We start from the raw sequence: 25661 nt of genomic DNA on the forward strand, positions 1-25661 counted from the left end.
TGACTTTCTTTTAGGGTGACAAAAATGTTTTGGAAATTGACAAAGGTGGAAGTTATACATTATAAAAGTAGTAAATCCACTGAACTGTACAGCAGGTCCTCAATTAATGTCATTTTGTTCAACATCACTATGTTATTAAATTGAGGGAAAAAATCCCAACCAACATTAATAAAAGGACATTATTTGAGAGAGTGTTTTCTTTTTACGTCATTTCATTTAAAGTCAGTACCCAAAGACTTAATTTAATGATGACATTGAGGATTTACTGTACACATTAAGATGGTTAATTTTATACTATGTGCTTTACCTGTGTTTTCAGGAAAACAAAATAATGTGTTATTCTGTCCATCTTCACAAACCACTTCAGGACAACAAAAGAGTTGATAAGGAAAAGATTTTCTTTATAGAAGTAGTTCTGCTAATATGTGAAATAATGACAGAATATCACAACTTATTCCACCTGTATTAAATAAAACAGTATACATCTAGATACTAATCAATAGCCGCCAACATCACAAAAAAATTATCAAACATCATATACCTGCCTACCCACACAAAAAACTAAATATAATCATGCCTGTAGAATACAACTACGAGTGTATAGAGAATACCTGGAACAAACCTACATGTCAACCACACACACATAATCCTAAAATGTAATCAAAATAATATCCCAATAAAAATTTATCTAATTTTTTAAAAGATGCAATCAATAAAATCTGCTATAAGACAAATGACTCAGGTTTTTCAACAAGTAAACCAACAAAGCAAAAGAAAAAGGGAACAAGATTACAAAGAGTAATCAATTAAAATCAAGTAACTGCAATGTATATAACTTAGTTGGATCTAACATATGGACCTTATTTGGATTCTGGTTCTAACAACTTTTTTAAAAACATTTAGAAGACAATCAGGAAAATTTGTGTTTTTTGTTTTTTTTTGACATATTCAATCTCTTTTTTTTTTTATTTTATTTATTTATTTTGTTTTGTTTGTTTGTTTCGTTTATACATGCACTGGGTACAGTCAGAAGCGCGGGAGGGTGAGAGAATTCACCAGAGCCAGAGCGGTGAGCAGAGCAGGCAGAAGGACCGAAGTACACTGCTGAGGGGAGCAGCGGGCCGGCAGGAGAGGTCTGCGCACCACGTGGGACCCTCCTCCGGTGGCCGGGGAGCAGCCGGGGATCGAACCGGCGCCGCAGAGGCCGCGGGCAGCCTTGCAACCCAGCGCTCAACTGCTGCGCCACCGGGGAGGCTCCAATCAGGAAAATTTGAACAATCATACTTTGTTTTAGAAATCCTTTTCAGTATTTTTAAGTGTTATACTGCGTATTTTTAAAATACCCATATTATGTTAGTGGTGTTTAAAAAATTCAAAATAATCAGAAAATGGGGTAGGGAAGGTACAGATGAACAAGACTGGTCATAACTTCACTGTTTAAGCTAAGCACCACTTTTATACATGCTTACAACTTCTTTAATAAAAGTATTTTTTTTAAATACACTTACTAAATTTTACCACCTTAATATATGATATCAATTCCATCATTGTATTCCTCCTGCTTCTATCCTCCTGCTTCTGTAACACCCCTGGACTTAACTGCAATAAAGCTGAATCTTATCTTTGTGGGGTTACATTCTAACATTACAATATAACAAAGAATAATCAAAAATATCTTCAATTCCAATAGAGAAAAATACATTGTACTGCACATGGCTATGAATATACAACTATATTGGATTTTATAAGTTCTTCAAACTTTTCTGTTATATAGTATCTTTCAATGGCCCTCAATTCATTTTAAAAATTTCCTCTTCAACAATTTAAGTAAGGGCCTCAGTGGCGCAAGGGGTTGAGACACAACCTATGCAGCTGCTCGCCGCCACTGCAGCATGAGTTCGATCCTGAGCCAGGGAGCTGCCCACATGGCGCAGCAGACCTCTTCTGGCTCGCCCGCTGCTCCCCTCAGCAGTATTTTGGTCAGTCTGCCTGTTCTGCTCCCCACTCTGTCTCTGGTGCATCCTCTCACACCTCATACCTCTGGCCTGTACCCCAGATCTTGTATGCATGGATAAATAAATCTTCAAAAAAAAAAAAATTTAAGCAAGCCATCACTACCTCCCAGCCCTCTCATTATGTCTTTGACACTGATGGTTGTAAAAACCTTGCATTCATTTCCAAGGGATTTCTATAAAGGTTTGCCTAGAACATACACTCAGTTAATAGCAAACTGATTTGCCTCTACAGTTTGATTAATTTCTTTTTCTATTTCCCCTCCACCTACACCCAGGTTATAGAGATGATTTCAAATGTGTTAGATGCACTTATAATCCAGCTCAACTTTTCTTTTTATTTAAAAAAAAAAGATTTATTTATTTATATACACAAGAGGGCCTCCCTGGTGGCGCAGCGGTTGAGCGCTGGGTTGCGAAGCTGCCTGTGGCCTCTGCGGTGCCGGTTTGATCCCAGGCTGCTCCCCGGCCACCGAAGGAGGGTCCCACATGGCGTGCAGACCTCTCCTGCCGCCCGCTGCTCCCCTCAGCAGTGTGCTTCAGTCCTTCTGCCTGCTCTGCTCCCTGCTCTGGCTGTGGTGAATTCTCTCACCCTCCCACGCTTCTGACTGTACCCAGTGCATGTATAAACAAACAAACAAACAAGTAAATAAATAATATGCGCCTCTTTAAAATAAATAAATAAATATTTATATACACAAGAACTGGGATATACAGGCCAGAGGTGTAGAGGGTGAGAGGATTCACCAGAGACAGAGTGGGGAGCAGAAGACGCAGAATGAAATACACTGCTGAGGGAAGGAGCTGACACAAGACAGGAGAGGTCTGCTGCACCATGTGGGTAGCTCCCTGGCCAGGGACTGAACGTGTACTGCAGTGGCTGCGGATAGCCTCACAGTGCCTTCTTAACCCCTTGCATCACCAGAGAGGCCCTCAATTTTTCTTTTTATAGTTGTTCTGGTCTCACACCATTCTAATCCATTCACCACAAAGTTGTCAGATCTACGTGGAAACATGCTATTTCTCAGCTTCAGTGGCTCCTTACAATCAACTGAATTAAGTCCACCATTTGCGAAAAAAGTAAGGAAGGAAGGGAGAAACGTGGAAGCAAAGGAATAGGTTGGGCAGCGGAGAGAAGGGAAAGAAAACCTTGCCTATATCATCAGCTGCACCCATCAGCAAGCATACCACTCAAGACTTTACCAGTCTAACTTCTAATCATTCTCAATTTCCTAATATACACCTGAACCTTTTATCACTTGCTCTCCCTTTGTCTATAACACCCCGTTTTTAACACTCCCAATTATATTGAAACATTTACCTTTTAATAACTAAGACCTACAGAGTAGGTGAGATTGAAAGAAATAAAAAGCTGAACTGAAAAACTCCTCTACCCCTGTGTACCAGGAAAAGAATACTTATACTAAAACTTGGAACATATTTCCCAGCATGATGAATATTAAATATTAAACAATACCATAAGATACCTAAGGTACACTGTGCCGTTTTGTTACTTATCTAGAAATAAAATTAGCATCACTAAGAAAATGCATTACAGGCTCCAAAATATAAACACACAAATCCATTTGGAATACCATTTAGTCAGAATTTTTTAAATACAATCAAATTTAGACTATGACTGAGATGGTAATTCCACTCAATGAGGGAAAGATATACTGTTCAATAAATGGTGATGGAACAAATGGTAGTATTTTAGCATCTAGGAAAAAAATAAAGTTAAATCCATACTTCACGTTGTATTACATGAATACATTCCAAAATATATATACATAAATATATATCAAAGATTAAACTGTAATAAAAAAATAAAAATACTAAAGGAAAATGTGAAAGAAGTTTTTTATGACTCTGAATTAGAGAAAGCCTTACTAACTAATGATTCCAACTACACACAAAAAAGGCAAAATTATTAAATTCAACTAAATAAAAACCCCAAACTTCTACATGGTAAAAAGTCCCATACGAAATTACTATCAAGCTGGGCAGGAAATACTTCAATTATTATCACAGAAGTTTAATGTATGAGGAGTGCCTATGAAAACATGAACAAACCAAAATGAAAAAGACCTAAAAACAACCAGAATAAGCCTATGAACAGAGCCCAGAAAATATTTCTTCTTAAAATATTAAAAGATAGGGCCTCCCCTGGTGGCGCAGGCGGTTGAGCGCAGGGCTGTGAAGCTGTCCGCAGCCTCTGCAGCCCCAGTTCGATCCCGGCCAGCTGGCGAGGGTCCCACATGGCGTGGCAGACCTCTCCTGTCTCGCCTGCCACTCCCCTCAGCAGTGTATTCCAGTCAGTCTGCCTGTTTTGTTCCCTGCTCTGTCTCTGGTGAATCCTCTCACCCTCCTGCGAATCTGGCTTGTACCCTGGTTCTTGTGTGTGTAAATAAATAAATAAATAAATCTTTAAAAAAAAAATATATATATATATATATATGAAAAGATAATCAATTTCACTTACCAGAGAAATACAAAGTAACTGCTCTGTGATACTATTTTCACCTACTGGATTACCAAGGATATAAAAAATAGTTTTTTTATTCATTGTTGCTGGGAATATAAACTGGTACAACCACTAGGGAGAGTAATTTGGGAATACACACCAAAATTAATTGCAAATTGCTCTGACACAACAGTCCACTTCTGAGAATTAACAATATTACAGAGATAGTCTTGCATATTAGCAAAATAACATATGTACAAGCATTAGTAAAAGTAAATTAGAAAAGTTCATCAACCAGCAATTGATTACCTAATACATAGTAAAAAAGAATGTTTTATGCTGATAATAGAGACAACGAAAGAAAAATATTAAGGTATATAATCTTGACCCACTGTATAAAAACTAAAAGAAAATATTTGTCCATTCAAAAGAAATCTAGAGAGGAGATGGAAGAAAGTAATAATAGCAATTATATTTGGCAGCAGGAAAGTTGTTAAGAAATGGTGGATTGTAGGTAAGAGGTAGAATTTTTAATATTTATTTTTAAATTTGGACAATGTGACTGTATAAGATAATCTAAACATTAAATTTTATGTATGTATGTGTGTATGTATGTTAGTCAAAGATATTCTATTTTTCCCTTTCATCTACTAATGTAAATTATTCTATTCTATTTTAGTCTATGCTAAAAAGGCTTTAGAGTTCGTTACCCAAAATGGAAAAATATACTAGTAGTTGTTATACCTCCACTTTTATGAGATTTTTCATCTGTTAATTTTGCGTAGTATGCCAAGATTTTAAAAATGCAAGCCTATATATTTAAGAATGATACTGAGATGTAAAGAAATACAGTTTTCTCTGAGGAAGGTAGTAATATTGGACATTAAAATGAGAAATACATATGGGTCATCAAAAATGCACATCAAAATTTAGAGACAGAAGTCATTATTTCTTTATATGCAAACAACAAAGACCCTTACTTTATGAAAATTAGCATTCACCAGAAATATCCTGTCTAGCAACACACAAAGAAAAATAAAGTCTGAGTTTAAAAAAAAAAAAAAGTAACTTATTTTTCCAAAAATGATTTCTAAAATCAGAAATCATATCCAGATTTTTAATTAAAATGTAAGTCATTCTACATTGAAAATACCACTCCTTGAGTTTTTCCACAAAACAGAAAAAGTATTTTAAAAAGATTCATAAATTACATTCACTACTGTTAAAAGTGTGTGAGTGGTAAACACCATTTAATTTGATAATATTAACTGCCAGATATTTCAAAACACATACCTACTCCAGTTTTCAATAAAATTATTTTTTAGAAATCTCTGCACTTACCCCCATTATCTGTTCTTTTTAAAGCTCCATCCTTATGAGGACACAGTTCACATCTCTATTAAAATAAAAAAAAAAAAAAAGAAACAAAGATTTTTCTGATTACTGAAGTATAACACCTTCCCTTTAACTTCAAACCCATTAAAAACTTGGCAGCATCATTTTGTACTAGTTGCCACCTAACATATTTTAGAACAGTCCTCACAAAATAATCATCCTTCTTCAGTTGTGATCTTCCTCAGAGCACCAGATAACAAATTTTAAAAAGTAAAATTTTACTCAACTTTTAAATTGTCACCATTATTACATTTTTAATGTTACATCAATAGAAACAAAAAGGTTCTCACAACATAGGACTGGGGCATTTTTTAACATTTCCCTAAATCCCCTTACTTTTTGTCTAGTATCAGCTAGATAGTCGGTTAGGTCTAGTTTCTCTTAAAATAGAGCTAAGCTCGAGAATTCAGAATTTTGATTTAAATGGGAAGACAAGATCTCACAAGTGTTGGCCTGCCTTCTGGAAGGAAGGAACTGTTTATGATTCAGTTACTCTTACACATACTAGTACTCAAAAATTATTGTAGATCCCTCTTCTACCACCCCCACAATGTAAAACGAGAAATGAACACAGAACCTGTACTACCATTTCTTTTCACTACTGAAAAGAAGGCAGATATGCTATAAAAATAATAGTGTTTCGAAGGCATTGTCTTACTATGAAGAATATGTTCCTGGAGGTCACATGAGTTTTTTTTTTTTTTTAATCTTACACCTTACTCCACAAAGAAACTTTATAACATATAACATAACACTATATTAAAAAGGAAGAGAAAATAAGAGTAGGAAATTAATGTGAAAGTGAGTTATTACATCATAAGCCATGAGATCCTGTATTTCTTAAGGATAAGCATCTCACTCTCCTGATTTTCCTAGTATCACTTTAGCAGTGGTTTTCTGATCACCTGATGAAATTTTAAATATGGTAGTTGCTCAGTCTTAGTTTAAGATTTAAGATGCCTTCTCATCTCATGTTAAACAGTAAGCAATCTCATCCATTTTTTTATACATCTATTACCAAAAATATTATCAGAATATGCCAAATGTTATCTCCTATTCAAATATGCTCTGGGATCCATGCATAAAACTTCCTATGATACATATGCACTTTAAGCTTTATCCAAAATTTATGACACCACTTGCTCTTCCTATAGTTTTCCCTATCTTTGTAGCGATAATCATATACTGCCTGTACAGTCAACCCAGATATAATCCTTTCCATTGCTTCACCCTACTCCTTAACTTCAATATTTAATCAATCATATTCTGCCCATTCCTCCTCCTAAATACTGTGAGATTACCAGTATCTATGTATTACCAGAATTAATGACCTCTCTCTTCCTACACTACTTATAATCCTCCTACAAACCAACATCATCTTTCATCAGAATCACTTCACAACCTCCTAAATAATCTCTCCATATTCACTTCAACTGACTCCACCAAGCTAAAGTGAACTTCAAAATTAAAATCCAGGTCACTATCTCACTTACAACCATTCAATGATTTCCCTACATGAACTACTCCCTACCTATCTTCACAACCTTTTTCTTTTCAACATTTCCCTGGATAATATTGTCTTTTCTTCTTTCAGTTCTGTACATACTCCAAAATCCATTCCACTTTGTAGTCTTTAAATGTGTGGTTTTTACTCTACCTTGAATACTGTTCTGCACCTGATCTTGTTTCACAACTGAATGATTTATGCCTCAGGTCTTAGATTAAAGTCAATTCTTCAGAAACAGCTTCTCTTAATCCCTACATTAGGTTATGTAACATATTATGAATTACATATATTTTCTTCCTTAGCATATATTTCAATCACAATTATACATGCATTATGTTTATTCTCCTCTGACAGATTATGAGAGACTTATAATCCATTTCATTATTGTAGCCTTAGCATCTACCACAGTCTCCAGATACAGGAACTAAAAAAAACATACGATGGATGAATGGAAGAAGCAAAAACACAAGCACACTTGCTAAAAGTCAGACAAGAAGTTTAGTTTGGTTCTAAACTATACAGCAACATCTCTCACAGACAGGAACACTATTAGTTATGATTTACCTACTGAGAAACACTTGTTTATAAAAGTATGGTTGACCATTTAACAGCATAGGGGCCATTCCCCACACACAGTGAAAAATTTACACGAATCTTATGACTACTCAAAATCTTAACTACTAATAGCCTGCTGTTCACAGGACATCTTGCCAACATAAACATCCAAATAACATATATTTTGTATTTACTCTTCATTAAGTGGAAGTGGATCATCATAAAGGTCTTCATCTTGATAGTCTTCATGTTGAGAAGGTGGGAGGAAGTAGGTGAATGGGAGAAAGTCTTCAAGGTGGTAGAGTTGGGAGGCAAAGTTGCACACTCAGTAAAGTTAACTTTACTTTTTTGTAACAGTAACAGTGTTAACTTTGCCTTTTTGTGAAGTTAACAATGTGTAACTTTGCCTCCCCTTCCAATTCTGTCACCTTGAGACACCAACTGAATGCTCCCCCCCTTCCTTCCAACCCTCTACTTCCTCCCATCTTCTCAACATGAAGACTATCAAGATAAAGACCTTTATGATGATCCACTTTCACTTAATGAAGAGTAAATACAAAATATATGTTAACTGGATGTTTATGTTGTTGGCAAGATTTCCTGTCAACAGCAGGCTATTAGTAGTTAAGATTTTGAGCAGTCATAAGATTCGTGTAAATTTTTATTTGTAGTAATTTTTCTGTATTTTGTAAAGTTAACCATGTGTAACTTTACAAATACATGTTACTCAAGGGTCAACTGTATACTACATCTAATAGAAAGACTACAAACCAGAGACAGATACTCTTTGGGAAAACTAGGTGTAAGATAATTGTTTACCAAGTGGAAAGGAGAAATTTTCTGATTAGACCAATAAAACTTACCAATCATTAATATAAAATGCAATGTCTGAAAAACAATTTCAAAATAAGAACTAAAAACAAAAATAGGGGCCTCTCCTGGTGGCGCAGGCAGTTGAGCGCAGGGCTGTGAAGCTGTCCGCATCCTCTGCAGCTCTGGTTCAATCCCAACCGGCCAGCAAGAATCCCACATGGTGCGGCAGACCTCTCCTGCCTCGCCCGCTGCTCCCCTCAGCAGTATATTTCGTCAGTCTACCTGTTCTGTTCCCCGCTCTGTCTCTGGTGAATCCTCTTACCCTCCTGTGCATCTGGCCTGTACCCCAGTTCTTGTATAAATACATAAATCTTTTTTAAAAAAAAACCTGATTGAGGCAGGTTTTATAGTTATGGCCACTGCCACAGCTACTATTGCTGCTGGAATGACTACAGCCATCCTGTTTTGTGGTTTGGAAAAGTATTGCCTCCTCCACAGGGGCCAGCACTTCTGCCTCCAAAATGGCCTCTTTTGGGAGGGGTCCAAAATTTGAAAACTGCTTGTTATAATTGCCAAAATCATTGTAGCTTCCACCACCTCCAAATCTGCTTCCACTACCACTTCCAAAGCCACATCCACCTCCTTTTTGTTACAGTTATCATAGCTGCCAGAGCCACTTATCCTGGTTTCTATAAAACTCTGTCCACCACTTCTATATCCTCCACTTCTCCAGAGTAGCCAGGGCTACCTCCTCTGTAACTATGATCATTGCCAATTCCACTGTGGCCATCCAGCTGCCACCAAAGTCACCTCAACCACTAAAGTTTCTTCCACGACAGAAGTTATCTTTCCCATCAAAACCACCTCTACAACCACTTCCACTGGCCATCTCTTGCTTAAACACAGATTTCCTTACTTTACAGATTTCCTTAATTCACAGGATTGTATTTCTGAATAACAATCCTGTCTATTGAATTGTGGTTATAAAAGCAAAGCCTGTCATCTTCCCACTGCCTCAATGGGTCATGATTTCTTTCAATCGCTTCAATTTTCCCATACTGCTGAAAGTAATCTCTTAGGAAATGTTTTTCAATGTCTTCTTTAGTGCCACCAATAAAATTCTTTTTCACAGAAGTAGATACCAGATCTTCGAGAATCTTCTCTTGACACAGCCCTGTTTGGTTCTACAACTCTTTCATTCACCTTGTTTGGCTGCATCCACATCCCTCCATGGTGGGATACCTCTGAATTACTGAATCTCTCATTACCACACAGTCTGTGAGCATTCCCCCATTGCTCAAAATGGCTTAAGACTCTTCATGGTTGTTTCAAAGTTTAAACCTCCAGTGAAGAGCTTCCACCTGTCTGGATCTTTGGGAGACTGACTTAGACATGATAGCAATGGAAGAGGAGCTGTTTACTTCAGCAGTATCCACACCAGAAAGCACATTTCTTTATTCCAAAATATTTCATTTCTTTTGTCATTTAAATTGTATAAAAATACATTATTCTATGCTACCTAAAATACAATGACTGTGTCCTCCCACTAAAAATAAAAATAAAAATAGATATAGAGAGATATACCGGAGGTTTGAGAAGAAAAAAATTATTTCTGGAAAAGGGAAAAGTTAAGGTATAGTTCAAAGACTGTATCCTAATGTCAGGAAGCAAGTATCACACATGAAGAACTCTAGACAACACAGGTCCAGATCCTACAATAAAAATCAATTCAAACTGAAAAGTTCCATAGTGCAGGCTGCAGTTACACATTACCAGTAGAATTCCACTGAGCCAATCTCACTTTACTAAGTGAGAGGTAGTGTTAAAAGGCACAAGTAAATGTTGTGAAAGGGTTACAAAGATTAAAAGGAGACCAAAAATAGGTATACATTAAAGATATTACCTCATATCGGCCCAAACAAGTAGAAGTTAAACAAGGTGATCCTGTTTGGTTGTTTCTGTTTTTTCTTTTTTTAAGATTTATTTTTATTTATTTATGCATACAAGAGCAGGAGTGGGGGGCCTTCCTGGCAGCACAAGGTTAAGCACCGTACCATGAAGCACTCCGCAGCCTCTGCAGCACGAGTCCTATGCCCCCACTGGCCAGGGAGCAATCCACATGGCGCAGCAGACCTCTCCAGTCTCGCCGCTGCTCCCCTCAGCAGTCTATTTCACCAGTCTGCCTGTTCTGTTTGCCACTCTGTCTCTGGTGAATCCTCTCACCCCACACCCCTCCATCTCTGGCCTGTACCCCAGTTCTTGTATGCATAAATAAATAAACCTTAAAAAAGAAAAAAAAGCTGGGGTGTAGGCCAAAGGTGCAGGTGGTGAGAGGATTCACCAGAGATAGAGTGGGGAGCAGGCAAATCTACTGAAATACACTACTGAGGGAAGCAGCAGGTGAGACAGGAGAGGTCTGCTGCACCAAGTGGATTAGCTCCCTGGCTAGGGATTAAACTCATGCTCTAGTGGCTGGCTACAGCTTAGTAGCACTGAGACTTTAACCCCTGCACCACCAGGGAGGCCCTGGTCTTTTTTTTTTTTAAATCATGTAGTATAGTAAAAAAATATGCAACTATTTTTCTTTATAATGTATGCATCAATTTCCAAATACTCTTTGACTTTTATATTAGATATTTTTACCAAAGGATAAAACTCACTAAAATTCAGTAAACAAGTTCAAGTCTCTAGGGAGGCTGTAGATAAGTAGCAACTATTCTGCTATACTCATTTACCCAGACTGGGATCACCAATGTAGTACAAAAAGCAACAAGATAGTAATTGAAAATTAATATTATAGGGCCTCCCCGGTGGCGCAGAGATTGAGCGCTGGGTTGAGAAGCTGCCCACAGCCTCTGCAGCGCCGGTTCAATCCCCAGCTGCTCCCCGGACACCGGAGGAGGGTCCCACATGGCGCGCAGACCTCTCCTCCCGCCCGCTGCTCCCCTCAGCAGTGTACTTCGGTCCTTCTGCCTGCTCTGCTCCCTGCTCTGGCTCTGGTGAATTCTCTGACCCTCACGCGCTTCTGACTGTACCCAGTGCTTGTATAAACAAACAAATAAATAAATGAATAAAATACATGCCTCAAAAACAAAATCTTAAAAAAAAAAAAGAAAATATTATAGGCTAATAAGAAGGATAAATTTAAGTTTTAAGTTAGCTCGAACTTATACTACATGTAACATGTAATTGTGGCATAACAAAAGTATCTAGATGATAAAAGTTACCATCATGATGTCTCTTTTTTTTTAAGCAAATGATAAAAAATCTGAATTATCTTCTTGTCTTTCTTTCTTTCAGAAAGAAAGGTTTATTACTACAACAGTAGAAATTAGCAACCCTACTACCTAGGTTATGTTCTCCAAGTAGCATTTCCCAAAGGACTCCTGGGAGAAGCAGATGATTCTAGATCTAGTCAACTAAGTTTGGAATGCCTTTTTCTATCAGATAGCAGCATAGCTACATGAATACATGTAGCTCTGACACACTGACAATAGCATAGCAGCATAGCGAAAAGACAACTTCATTCATATTACAAGAGCTTATAGGCCAACCTAAAAAGGACCTTGGAGACCAATAATTAAATTACTTATTCAATAAAGATAATAACTACAATGGACTGATACACACCAAATTTTTTTAAATCAATGATTAAATGAAATCCAATTCTAAAACAACTAAGTAAACTTTTAAAAGACAAACTCTTATACAGATAAGCAGCCAGACTGTGGTTTCCTACCAAAAACCAAACCTTGGAAAAGACCAGCAAAAGAAAGTTTCTCATTTTTACAACCTTAAATCCAAATACAAGCCACAATCAACAATTAGTGTCTCCCCTACAATCTTAATACTATATGAAGAACCAGCAAAAAGGTGAGATCTGAATCCAAAAGAAAACAACCAGGGGCAAACTCCCATATGTTTATGCACAGAATCTGCCCAAATATCTCAGCGACTTTGAATCATCTACATAAATAGCAGGTTGGAGGCCAGTTAAAGAAAAAGAAAAATGAAATGAAGTTTAGGCAATTGTTTAAAATATAATAGGCATTTTAAGTCTACTATGAAATCAACTGATTAAAAAAAAGTTAGTTTCGGGCCTCCCCAGTGGCACAGCAGTTGAGCGCTGGGTTGTGAAGCTGCCCGCAGCCTCTGCAGCGCTGGTTCGATCCCCGGCTGCTCCCCGGCCACCTGAGGAGGGTCCCACATGGCGCGCAGACCTCTCCTGCCGCCCGCTGCTCCCCTCAGCAGTGTACTTCAGTCCTTCTGCCTGCTCTGCTCCCCACTCTGGCTCTGGTGAATTCTCTCAACCTCCCGTGCTTCTGACTGTACCCAGTGCTTGTATAAATAAAACAAACAAATAAATAAATCTTTTTTTAAAAAAATGTTTATTGGTAGTACTGCAGCAGGGAATCACCAAACAAAAAAATTTTTCAAAAAAAGTCAGTTTCTTTAAAGAAATATAATGGAATCCAGGTTTTCCACAGGTAACATTCACAATGTCTACAAGACAGCCCATGTTACCTAAACTGTGAAAACACAGGAAAATACTAAACATGCTCAAGATAAAAGACAATGAAAGTCAACCCAAAGATGACATAAATATTGGAATTAGGCTTTAAAATAGCTATTCTAGGGCCTCCCTGGTGACTCAAGGGGTGAAGTCTCAGCACTATGACGCTATCTGCAGCCACTGCAGCAGTTTGATCCCCAGCCAGGGAGCTAACCACATGGTCAGAGGACCTCTCCTGTCTCACCCACTGCTCTCCTCTCAGCAGTGTATTTCAGTAGATCTGCCTGTTCTGCTCCCCACTCTGCTCTGGTGAATCCTCTCACTCCCCACATCTCTGGCCTGTACCCCAGTTCTTGTATGCATAAATAAATAAATCTTAAGGAAAAAAAGAAATCAACAGAGGGAAAAAAACTATAAATAAGAACTAAATAAAAATTCTAAAACTTAAAAAGACAATATGTTAAATAATTTACTTGGACAGACTCTTCAAGTCAGTGAGCTTGAAACTACATCAGTAGATAGGATCTAAACTGGGGGAAAAACTGGGAAAAAATGAACAAGGCTTCAAGGATTTATTAACAGTATTAAGAAGTCTAACATGTATAACTGAATGTTTGGAAAATGAGAAATACAGAGAGAAAATGAATGCTTGCATGAGTAAGAGAATACGTCAGGGAAAAATGTGAAGAAATAATAGATGAAAATTTACTCAATTTGAAGAAGGGGAAGCTCAGTGAACCCAAAGCACCAAAACTGCTTGTTAAGAAGCAAATGAAAAGAATAATCTTAAAGGGCCTCCCTGATGGTGCAGCGGTTGAGCGCTGGGTTGCGAAGCTGCCCACAGCCTCTGCAGCGCCGGTTCAATCCCCAGCTGCTCCCCAGTCACCGGAGGAGGGTCCTGCATGGCATGCAGACCTCTCCTGCCGCCCGCTGCTCCCCTCAGCAGTGTACTTCGATCCTTCTGCCTGCTCTGCTCCCTGCTCTGGCTCTGGTGAATTCTCTCATCCTCCTGCGCTTCTGACTGTACCCAGTGATTGTATGTATAAATACATACACTGTACCCAGTGTATGTATGTATAAATAAATATTTTTTAAAAAAAAGAATAATCTTAAAGTTGCCAATGTATGTATGTATGTATGTATGTATGTATGTATGTATGTATGTATGTATAAATAAATATTTTTTTAAAAAAAAGAATAATCTTAAAGTTGCCAAGAGAAAATACACATCAAATACAGGAGAATAATGACTGGATAAATGGCTGACTTCTTTGGAGACTCCCTGGTGGCTCAGGGGTTAAAGTCTCAGTGCTATCAAGCTATTGTTAGTCACTGAATGGGTTGGATCACTGCCAACCAGAGGGGAGCTAATCCACATGGCCACAGCAGACCTCTCCAGTCTAGCCAACTGCTCCCCTCAGCAGTGTATTTCAGTAGATCTGCCTGTTCTGCTCCCCATTCTGTCTCTGGCAGGGCCTCTCACCCCCACCACCGCACCTCTGGCCTACACCCCAGTACTTATACGTGTAAATAAATCTTAAAAAAAAAAAAATTAACTGTAAGTGGGTACACTATATAGAATAAGGTGGACCCCTTTTATTCTGATCACATGTAGAAAATAATTCAAAATGGATCATTGCCTTCAATATAAGAATACACACTTAAAAATTCTTAGAAGGAAACTGAGTAAATATCTATGATCTAGCTTGCAGAACAGTTTCTTAAATACAAAACCAAAATCAAAGACAACAAAAGAACAGATAAATTGGAAGTTATCAAACTTAAAAACTTTTCTGCTGTAAATGACACTATCAAGTAAAAGAAAACCCACAGAATGGAGGAAATATTTGGAAGTCACATAGCTGAGAGAGAACTTATATCCAAAATATAGAAAGAGCTCTACATCAATAAAAAAAAAGACATATAATCCAATTTGTAATTAGACAAAGATCTGAATAAACAATTCTCTAAAAAAAAAAAAAAAAAAACAACATAAATGGGGCCTCCCTGATGGCGCAAGGGGTTAAGACGTAGCCTATGAAGCTATCTGCAGCCACTGCAGCAAGAGTTCGATCCCCGGCCAGGGAGATGCCCACATGGCACAGCAGACCTCTCCTGCTTTGCCCATTGCTCCCCTCAGCAGTGTATTTCAGTCACTCTGCCTATTCTATACCCCACTGTGTCTCTGGTGAATCCTCTCACCCCCCACACCTCTGGCCTGTACCCCAGTTCTTTTATGCATAAATAAATCTTTAAAAAAAAAAACATAGGGCCTCCCCTGGTGGCACAGGGGTTAAGCGCTGGGCTGTGAGGCTGCCTGCAACCTCTGCAGCACTAGTTCGATCCCCAGCCAGCAGCAAGGGTCCCACATGGCGCACAGACCTCTCTTGATGAGCCCACTGCTCCCCTCAGCAGTGTATTTTGTCAGTCTGCCTGTTCTGTCCCCTCCCCCGCCTCCCGTGGTTCTGGTGAGTCCTCTCACCCTCCCACGCTTCTGACTGTACCCAGTGCTTGTATAAATAAATAAATAAATATCTAAAAAAAAAAAAAAAACACATAAAGGGCCAACATAAACACTTGAAATGATGTCTAACATCACTAGTCATTAAGGAAATAGAAATCAAAACCATATGAAATAATATTTGGACCCACTGGGATGGCTAAAATCAAAAAGATAAACAACAAAATTATTATCCTGTTAGCAAGGATATGGTGAAATTAGAACCTTCATATCACTATGGAAATGTAAAATGGTATAGTGATTTTGGCAGCTCCCCAAATTTTTAAACATAAGAGTTACCACATGGCTCAAAAAAGTCCACCCTAAAGGAAGCATACACCTACAGAAAAATTTGTATACAATGTTCATAAGCCGAAGTGCAGATACAACCTAAATGTCCATCAACTAAAGACTCAGTGAATTTAAATGTAGTATATACACATATCATGGACTAATATTCAACAATAAAATGGAATGAAGTTCTAATATATCCTACAACATAAATGAACCTTAACAATTATGTTAGCAGAAAAAAAGCCACTCGCAAAATAACACATACTATATGATTCTACTTTTATGATTAAATATCCAAAATAGAGACAGAAAGTAAATTTATGGCTGCCAGAGGATGATGAGTTTGGGATGAGACAAACAGAAAAAACATAATGGTAGACTTAAATTTAATCACATAAACACATTAAATGTTAAGAAACTAATTAATAGATGGTGTCCACAGGGATATAAAAGTAAAATCCAATTAAAGAACATCTATAAGAGACATGCTTTAAAGACACAAAGAGAAGTAAATGTATTTAAAAAAGTATATATCTGTATATATACATACATATATATATATATATATATATATATATATCTCAGAAGCATAAGATTGTGAGTGGCTATTATTTAATAGCATAGATGAAGGCGATTTCAAGACCAAGAAAATTGGTAAAGGTGGGGATGGGGAAGGAACACTTCATAATGATGTGTCAAATAATTGACACAATAATCAAAATGTATACCTATTAACAATGCTTCAAAACACATGAAGTAAAAAATGTAAAAAGTAAAAGGATAAATATGCAAGTCAATATAGTGTGACATTTTAATATCTCTGTTTTGGTAATTGGCAAAGCTAAACTCTTCCTCGCCCCATCCCCAAAAATCAGCAATGACAAGGGTAATGAGAATGAATCATTTCTAAGTTCAGCATGAATAAAGCCAATGAAAAGAAACTACAAAAAAAGAACTACAGACTAACATCCCTCCTGTATATAAATGCAAAAAAAATTAAAATATTAGCAATTTAAATCCAACAATATATTGAAAAGATAATACACAATGACCAAGTGAAACTTAATGTGAAAATAAACCAATGAAAATCACCACATTATTTTTTTTAATAATCACACAATTATCTCAAAAGATGCAGAAAAAGCAGTTGACAAATTCCATTCATTTTACAAACTATCAGAAAACTAAACAGAAGAGACTTACTGGACCCATACATTAATCATGTTTTTTCACCATTCAATACTTTTGATTCCTGGGCGGGTGTCTTGCTAGCCCCAGAGGAGATGCCCAGGGCTAGCTAATTCCTGGAGCCAGGAAACAATTTGCCAGCTAGCTTGCCTTTTCATATGCAAACCAAATAATCCAGAGCCCAAGCCCCCAACAATCTCTATTTTACACTCTGGGTCACTATATTCCCTGCCCTAATCACCCAACCTAAGGTCCCAGAAATTTAGTGACAGCCTTATGGCCCAGTGTCTTTGAAATTGTTCAAGAGATAATCCCAAACCTAACTACCCTTCCTTGCCAATTTCCTTCCCAGGAAAACCAAATAAAGGATTTTGCCAGGATTTTCTCTTTCAGTTCCCTCTGCCTCATAAAAGAACCCGGGGCTTCCTCATCTGGCCTTGAATGTCCTGAGGGATTATGTCTCTTGACATCTGTAAATATAACAAACTGTCTTTAAAAAAAAAAAAAAAAGATTTCTTTATTTATGCATACAAGAGCTGGGGTGCAGGCCAGAGGTGCAGGGGGTGAGAGGATTTACCAGAGACAGAGTGGCTAACAGAACAGGCAGACTAGCTGAAATACACTGCTGAGGGGAGGAGCAGGCAAGACAGGAGAGGTCTGCTGCACCATGTGGGTAGCTCCCTGGCTGGCTGGGGATCAAACTCATGCTGCAGAGGCTGCAGTTAGCTTCACAGTGCTGTGCTTATTAACCCCCTGCGCCACTAGGGAGGCCCCCAAACTATCTTTTTTTTTTTTTAAAGTTTCACTTTTTTTTGCCAGTGGTAATTTTTTTTAATTAATTAATTTATTTGTACAAGCACTGGGTATAGTCAGAAGTGCGGGAGGGTGAGAGAATTCACCAGAGCGAGAACGGGGAGCAGAACAGGCAGACTGACGAAGTACACAGCTGAGGGGAGCAGCGGGCACGGCAGGAGAAGTCTACGGACCATGTGGGACCCTCACCGGTGGCCGGGGATCGAACCGGCCGGCGCTGCAGAGGCTGCGGGCAGCTTCACAGCCCAGCACTCAACCACTGTGCCACCCGGGGAGGCCCCCAAACTATCTTTTCAAAGACAATTTTCTCTGATCTGTGGGACCTGCCTGTCACACTTAAATAATAAAACTTGTACTTTAAAACAACCTGATAAAGGTCGTATTAGAAAAAAACTTATAGTTGGGCCTCCCTGGTGGCGCAAGGGGTTAAACACCGCACTATGAAGCAATCCAGAGCCTTTGCAGCATGAGTTCAGTCCCCCGCCGGCCAGAGAGAAACCCACATGGCAAAGCAGACCTCTCCTGATTCACCCCTCAGCAGTGTATATCAATCTGCCTGTTCTGTTCCCCACTCTGTCCCTGGTAGATCCTCTCACACACCCCCAATCTCTGGCCTGTACCCCAGCTCTTGTATGCATAAATAAATAAATCTTAAAAAAAAAAAACTTACACTTAATGTAAGTGATTGTATAAAACTGAATGTTTTCTCCAAAAAATGAGAACAAGGTTTAAGTACACCCAATAAGGGAAGAAACTTAAAAGAATAACACAAATTGGAAAGAGGAAAAGTTTTAAGATCAGATCATCCCTTTTATAACATCAATGCTATCTACAAAAAATACTCATAGAATGTATAAGGTTATGTAAGACACGGGTCAATATATATGTCAACTTCCATTTTCACATACTAAGATAATTAGAAATTGAATTCTTCAGCATACCACTTACAAAACCATCAAAAACATGAAAGATAATTTAAAAGTACATTTTAAAACATCCAAGACCAATGACTGAAAAGTACAAAATACTACTCAGAAAAAAAACAACAGTGACCTAAATAAATAGATATACCATTCTAATGAATGGGAAGACTCACTCAACATTGCTGACATGTCAATTGTTCTCAAATTGATCTACAGATTAAAAGCAATTGCAAAAAATAAAAATAAAAATAAAAGCAATTGCAATCATAAACCCATTGGCATTTTTGAAGAAATGGAAGAGCTTAAAGACTAAAATAAAATTTACATGAAGGTTTAACTTAGAATACACAAAACAATCTTGAAACAGTAAAGCCTTGCAAATCTGACTTCAAGACTTCCTATAAAATTAAAATAAGAAACTGCAATATAGACAAACAAATTAACAGAACAGAAGGTTCCTGAAATAGAACCCACTTAGGCAGTCATATGTTGTCTCACCAAAACAATCCAGGAAGAAAAGGAGACACTTCCCAACAAATAGCGCAGAAACAATCAGCTGTCTATTAAGGCAAAAATCAAAACCTACAAAGTTTAAGTTGAGATGTATCACAGACCTAAAAATAAACTAGCAAAATCAAAAAGTTATAGTGGAAACAAAGGAAAAATTACCTTCATGACTTCAGGGTTAGGCAAAAGTCTTAGTTCACAGTAAGCAATAACTATAAAAGAAAAAACTGATATATTAAACTTTGTCAGATTTAAATATTTCTGCTCATCAAAAGACAGTTATAAAAGTAAATAGAAAACCACAGGCTTGGAGATAATACTTACAGAACATTTATCTAACAAATGACTGGTATCCAGGACATATAAGAATATTCTGCAACTCAAAATAAAGACAAGCAAAGAATAAATTTTCAAAATGAGAGAAAGAAGGAAAAGTGCTATAGATTTGAACTCTTAACAAGAGAAAACACATGTATGGTTAATAAGTAAGTAAAGCATGCTCAGTATCACTAGTCATTATGAAAATGCATATTAAAACCACAATGATACCACTTCCAATCAAAATGGAGTAAAAGGGACCAGATTTAGCCTTCTGCATAAAATAATTAAACAAAAAATAAACCTAACATAATGTATGAAACAACAAGACTGAAGGTTTTGAACAGGTAATGAAAGACAGTGATTCCTGGGAGACAAACAAATGACATGAGCCATATATGCCCAGCTTACTGCCTTGAGAGTTTCCAGGCCGTGGAACAGCAAGGAGGAGCCCAGGCTGAGCCTGTAGTCTCCCCAAGTTGAGGAAATGGAGCTGGGAGTCCAAGGAAGTCAAGGTGGCTAGAGTTCACAAAGGAGACCAGCACTGAGTAGAGAGCTGGAGAGAGAGAGAAAATTGAAGAGATCTACAGGCTTCCCCTAGAATATTTGATTGAGTAACTAATAATCACTGTATCTGAGCAATCTACCCAAAGCCAGGGGGAAAACTAGCAAAAGATTTAGAAGCAACACCACCCAGAAATCACACAAGGATGTAAATAATGCTGTTCCCAAAAGCCAGAGCTGAAAGCCTTAATCATATCAAGTCAGAATACTAGAAAGTTAGTATTTCAGGAGGAAAAAATTAACCCTAAATATAGCTCTAGTTTATCCAAACAAAACAAAAAAGCAAGAGTCAAAAGGAACAAACTTTTTCAGTAACTGAGCTATGTCAGAGAACAAACAAAATCTACAAATATATGAGGCATACTTATATAGAGAACCTAACAAGATAAAATACAGACTGACTAACAGTCAATTAAAAACTTACAAGGCATATATACAGAAGCAGGAAATTACACACCATAACGAAAGAAGAAAATAACCAGTCAATCAAACCAATCCTGAAATGACAAAGATAATAGGATTAGTATGTGTGTCCTTTAACGCAATTATTATGAATACATTCCATATGTTCAAGAAGCTAGAGGAAACATTTAACATGTTAAGTAAAAACATCAAAGATTTAAAAAATTTCAACTCCTAGAGATGAAAACTACAAGGTGTAAGATGAAAAACACACTGTAAGAGATTTATAGTACATGAAACCAAGTTGTTACTAACCATTATGAAACAGAAAAACAACTTTAAAAAACAAAAAGGGCCTTCGTTAGCTTTGATAAATTCAAGAGGCCAAATATACTTGTAGGTGGAGCCACAAAGGAGGAGATAATACAGAAAAAGTATCTAAAAAAATAATACCAACAATTTGCCATATTTGATGAAAATTATAAACACACAAAACAATGCACTCTTCCAATAAACACCAAACAACAGAAACACAAAGAAACTTAAACCAAAAGATGATTAAATTGCCTAAAACTGGAGATAAAGAAGTCTTTACCAAAAGAAAAAGGTCATAGTACATATCACAGGATTAAAAAATTGAAATTGTTGTATGAATATCCTACAGAGTAGGGCTTAACAAAATAATCAAGAAAAAAGAGGATCATTTCACAAAGAGAAAGGATTAAACCCATTAAGATGCAAAAACCTTAAGCATCTATTCACCTAATAACAGAACTTGAAAATACAAAAAAAAAAAAAAATCTACAAAATATTTAGAGATTTTTAGCAAATGTTTCTCAATAATAGGCAGAAGCAGTAGACAGAAAGGCAGTAAAGATATAGAAACCTTAACCAGTACTATCATACAGAATAACAGCATCAACCAAATTAATATTAGGAGACACAAATTAGCAAGCACACGCACTATTCAAGGGCATATGGAATATTCACCGAGAAAGGTCATACTCAGGACATAAAAAAACCTTTGGGAAAATTAAAAGATTTCAAGTCATACAAAGAATTTCCTCTGACCATTAAAAAAAACTTAGAAATAAGGGGACTCCCCGGTGGAGCAGCAGGTTGAGCATAGCGCTGTGAAGCTGTCCGCAGCCTCTGCAGCACTGGTTTGATTCCTGGCCCGCCAGGGAGATTCCCACATGGCTCGGCAGACCTCTCCTGTCTCGCAGGCTGCTCCCCTCAGCTGTGCTTTTGGTCCACCTGCCTGTTCTGCTCCCTGCTCTTTCTCTGGTGAATTCTCTCACCCTCCCGTGCCTCTAGCCTGTACCCCAGCTATTGTATAAATAAAAATAAATATTTAAAAAAAAAAAAAACTTTAGAAATTATGAGAGAAAACAAATGGAAAAAATTCCCAAATATTTGGAATCTAAATATAATAATCAGTAAGTCTGAGAGAGACCAGAAATATTTTTAAATTAATGAAAATGAAAGCAAAACTTGTAAATGACAATTAAAACAGTAACTAAGAAAATTCAGAGCACTAAATACCGATATTAGAGAAGAAGTAACTCAGGGTCTCCCTGGTGGCACAGCGGTTAAATAAAGTCTCAGCACAATCACTGCAGCATGACTTTGACCCACGGACAGGGACTAAGCCTACATGGAGCAGCAGACCTCTCCTGTCTCGCCCACTGCTGAGGAACAATGTATTTCAGCGGACCTGCTTGTTCTGCTCCCCACTCTGTCTTTGGTGAATCCTCTCATGCCCCACACTCTGGCACCTCAGGACTGCACCCCAGTTCTTGTATGCATAAATAAATCTTTTCTTTTTTTTTTAAATGTGCCTCCCTGGTGATGCAAGGGGTTAAGATGCAACCTATGAAGCTGTCTGCAGCCTCTGCAGCACGAGTTCCATCCCTCAGCCGGCCAGGCAGCAACCCACATGGCACAGCAGACTTCTCCTGACTCGCCCACTGCTCCCCTCAGCAGTGTACTTTGGTCAATCTGCCTGTTCTGTTCCCTTCTCTGTCTCTGGTGAATCCTCTCACCCCCCACACCTCTAGCCTGTACGCCAGCTCTTGTATACATAAATAAATAAATCTTAAAAAAAAAAAAAAACTTTTAAAAAAAGTAACTTAAATCAATGGCTTTACCTGGAAATTTAAGAAACTAGAAGACCAAAAGAAACAAAAATATAAAGATCAGAGCAGAAATCAATGAAACAGAAAACAGAAAAATGACGGAACAAGCTCAATGAAATTATACTTCCTACTGTTTCTGGGAGGATGGGGGTAAATGTACTTTTTTCCTATTTCTCCCACTAAGTACAAACAAAAACTGTGGACACTGTAAATAAAACAAACATATTTTGAAAGGCGATGAGAAGATAAATTAGCTAGTGACCCCAGGAACAAAGGAACAACACAGCAGTGAGCTCCATGGATTTTTTTTTTTTTTTGTTACACCTACTATATATCCAGTGCTTGAAAACAAAAGAAGTGAAGCAAACAGAATTGCCTACAAGCACTGACCCAGGAAAAAGGGGAAAAAGACTTCTCCCTCTAGACAAAGGAACAAGAATGGGGCACATTAGCCAGAAAGAAACATTTTAGACAGAAGGAAAATTTTTAACTGCTCTATTCCAGCAAAATTTCACAGAAAAAAATTGGCCCTAACTGTAAATCCAACAATAGCCAAGGGGGAAATGTAGATATTCACCCTCATGAGACTATGATGAGCAATTCTAAGACTTCCATTGGGGTAGCATTAGAGCAGGTCAAGGAAGGAATCACAGCTTTCATCCCAGCTGGCTGGTAATGAGCTTATTGTGTCATTGGAGACAACATGTAAAGGATGGACAGCCACCTCTAACTGGCAGTAATGAGGCAGCCCATTTTGTCCCCAAAGGTCTAGTTAACAGTCAGGACTTCCACCAACACACAGTAGTAAATGAGGCCACATCCACTGTGAAGATTAGATAGGAAGCCAAAAAACACCCAACTCCACTCTGTCATAACATAGAGTTTCCCTCCCATGTCAACAGAGGCCTAGTAGGTAACTTCATCCCCAATCTGGCATAAGGAAATAGCACGCAAATTCTTTCTTTGTCAAGACAAAAAGAAAGCCAGCTAAAAAGTTTAAGTGTATGCAAAGTCCCATAATATAATATGAAAATGATCATGTTTCAATCAAAAATCATTTATCATGCCAAAAACCAGGAAGATCTGAAATTGAATGGAAAAAAGGTAGTCAACAGATGTCAACACTGAGGTATTTGTAATTTAACATCTGACAGTTGTTAAATTTAGCTGATGAAGATTTTTTTTTTTTTAAATAGAGGCATGCTTTATTTATTTATTTGTTTGTTTGTTTGTTTGTTTGTTTTGTTTATACATGCACTGGGTACAGTCAGAAGCGCGGGAGGGTGAGAGAATTCACCAGAGCCAGAGCAGGGAGCAGAGCAGGCAGAAGGACCGAAGTACACTGCTGAGGGGAGCAGCGGGCGGCAGGAGAGGTCTGCGCGCCATGTGGGACCCTCCTCAGGTGGCCGGGGAGCAGCCAGGGATAGAACCGGCACTGCAGAGGCCCTGGGCAGCTTCGCAACCCAGCGCTCAACCGCTGCGCCACCGAGGAGGCCCTAGCTGATGAAGATTTTAAGGCAGCCAAAATAAATGAGCCAATAAGCAATTATGAGTACAGAAATGAAAAATCAGAAAACATGAGCAAAAAAAAAAAAGAATGAAGAATCAAATGGACATTTCAGAACTGAAAAATACAATAAGTAAAATCAAGAGCTCAATGGATGACAGCAGCAGAATGAAGGAAAAGAGGAAATAAATCAGTGAACTAGAAGATACAATGAAAATTAACCAATGTTGGGGCCTCCCTGGTGGCGCAAGGGGTTAAGACACAGCACTATGACGCTGTTGGCAGACACTGCAGCATAAGTTTGACCCCCCGCCAGGGAGGTGACCCAAATGGTGCAGCATACCTCTCCTGACTTGCCCCCTGCTCCTCTCAGCAGTGTATTTCAGTCAATCTGCCTGTTGTGCTCCCCATTCTGTCTCTGGTGAACCCTCTTGTCCCCTGCACAGCTGGCCTGTACCCCAGCTCTTGTATGCATAAATAAATAAATCTTTAAAAAAAAAACCACAAAATTGAAGATATTAATACATATGCATGGGCTAACTACTACTCCTGATTACTTGCTGTAACTATAACTTGAAGTAAAATACAACAGTTAAGAGTGTCAGCTCTATAATGCCCAGGCTTTCTTGTGAGCCAGAATAAATTACTAAAATTTTCTATGCCTCAAGCTGCTTCAACTTTAAAAACAATGTAAACATGGCACCTATATTTCACAATCCCGTTGAGAGGGTAAAATAATACATTTTTCAATGTAAAGCACTGAACAGTACTTGGCGCAAAAAGAGAGCTCCGTGCTACTTTACAGAGAGGAAATTGAGATGTACAAGATAAATCTTACTCAGTTGTATCAACAAAGTTAATGATCTCAAAATTACTGCTATACTATCAAGATGTCTCTGGGTGAGATTATGAATTTTTTTGCTTTTTGCTTATCTTACCCCAGTTGTCCAGAAGTGAACAAGTCTGCACTGTGATGAACTCAGAAGAAAATTTTAAGACAAGGGACAACAAATATTTTGAGTTTTGGGTTTTAGAGAACAGGAAATGGACTGATGGCATTTCAGAAGAGCAAGGAGAAAGCAATCTTTTGATTGTTGTCTACTCATTGCTATGTAGAGTGTGGAATTAGGAAAGTAAGAACAGAAGAAGGAGAGACAAGACAGATGGGGAAAGCTTAGACTGTGTTAGGGTCGTTGTAATTTCTACTCAGCCATAAAGCCATAGAGCTGAGCACCACAATAGATTTCT

The 25661-nt window shown here is 37.9% G+C and overlaps 1 protein-coding gene across 1 annotated transcript in view; it reads right to left on the reverse strand.

Moving 5' to 3' along the window:
• MLLT10 (MLLT10 histone lysine methyltransferase DOT1L cofactor) overlaps positions 1-25661 on the reverse strand; it is a gene marked incomplete at both ends in the record, with an annotated part of 193663 nt that overhangs the window by 143200 nt on the left and 24802 nt on the right. Inside the window, one exon of the mRNA XM_084254011.1 lies at positions 5818-5872. Within this exon, the coding sequence (XP_084110137.1) occupies positions 5818-5872 (55 nt within the window). The remainder of the gene's footprint in view (positions 1-5817; positions 5873-25661) is intronic.

This window comes from Talpa europaea (assembly GCF_964194135.1).
Source record: "Talpa europaea genome assembly, chromosome: 14".
Classification (NCBI taxonomy): domain Eukaryota; kingdom Metazoa; phylum Chordata; class Mammalia; order Eulipotyphla; family Talpidae; genus Talpa; species Talpa europaea.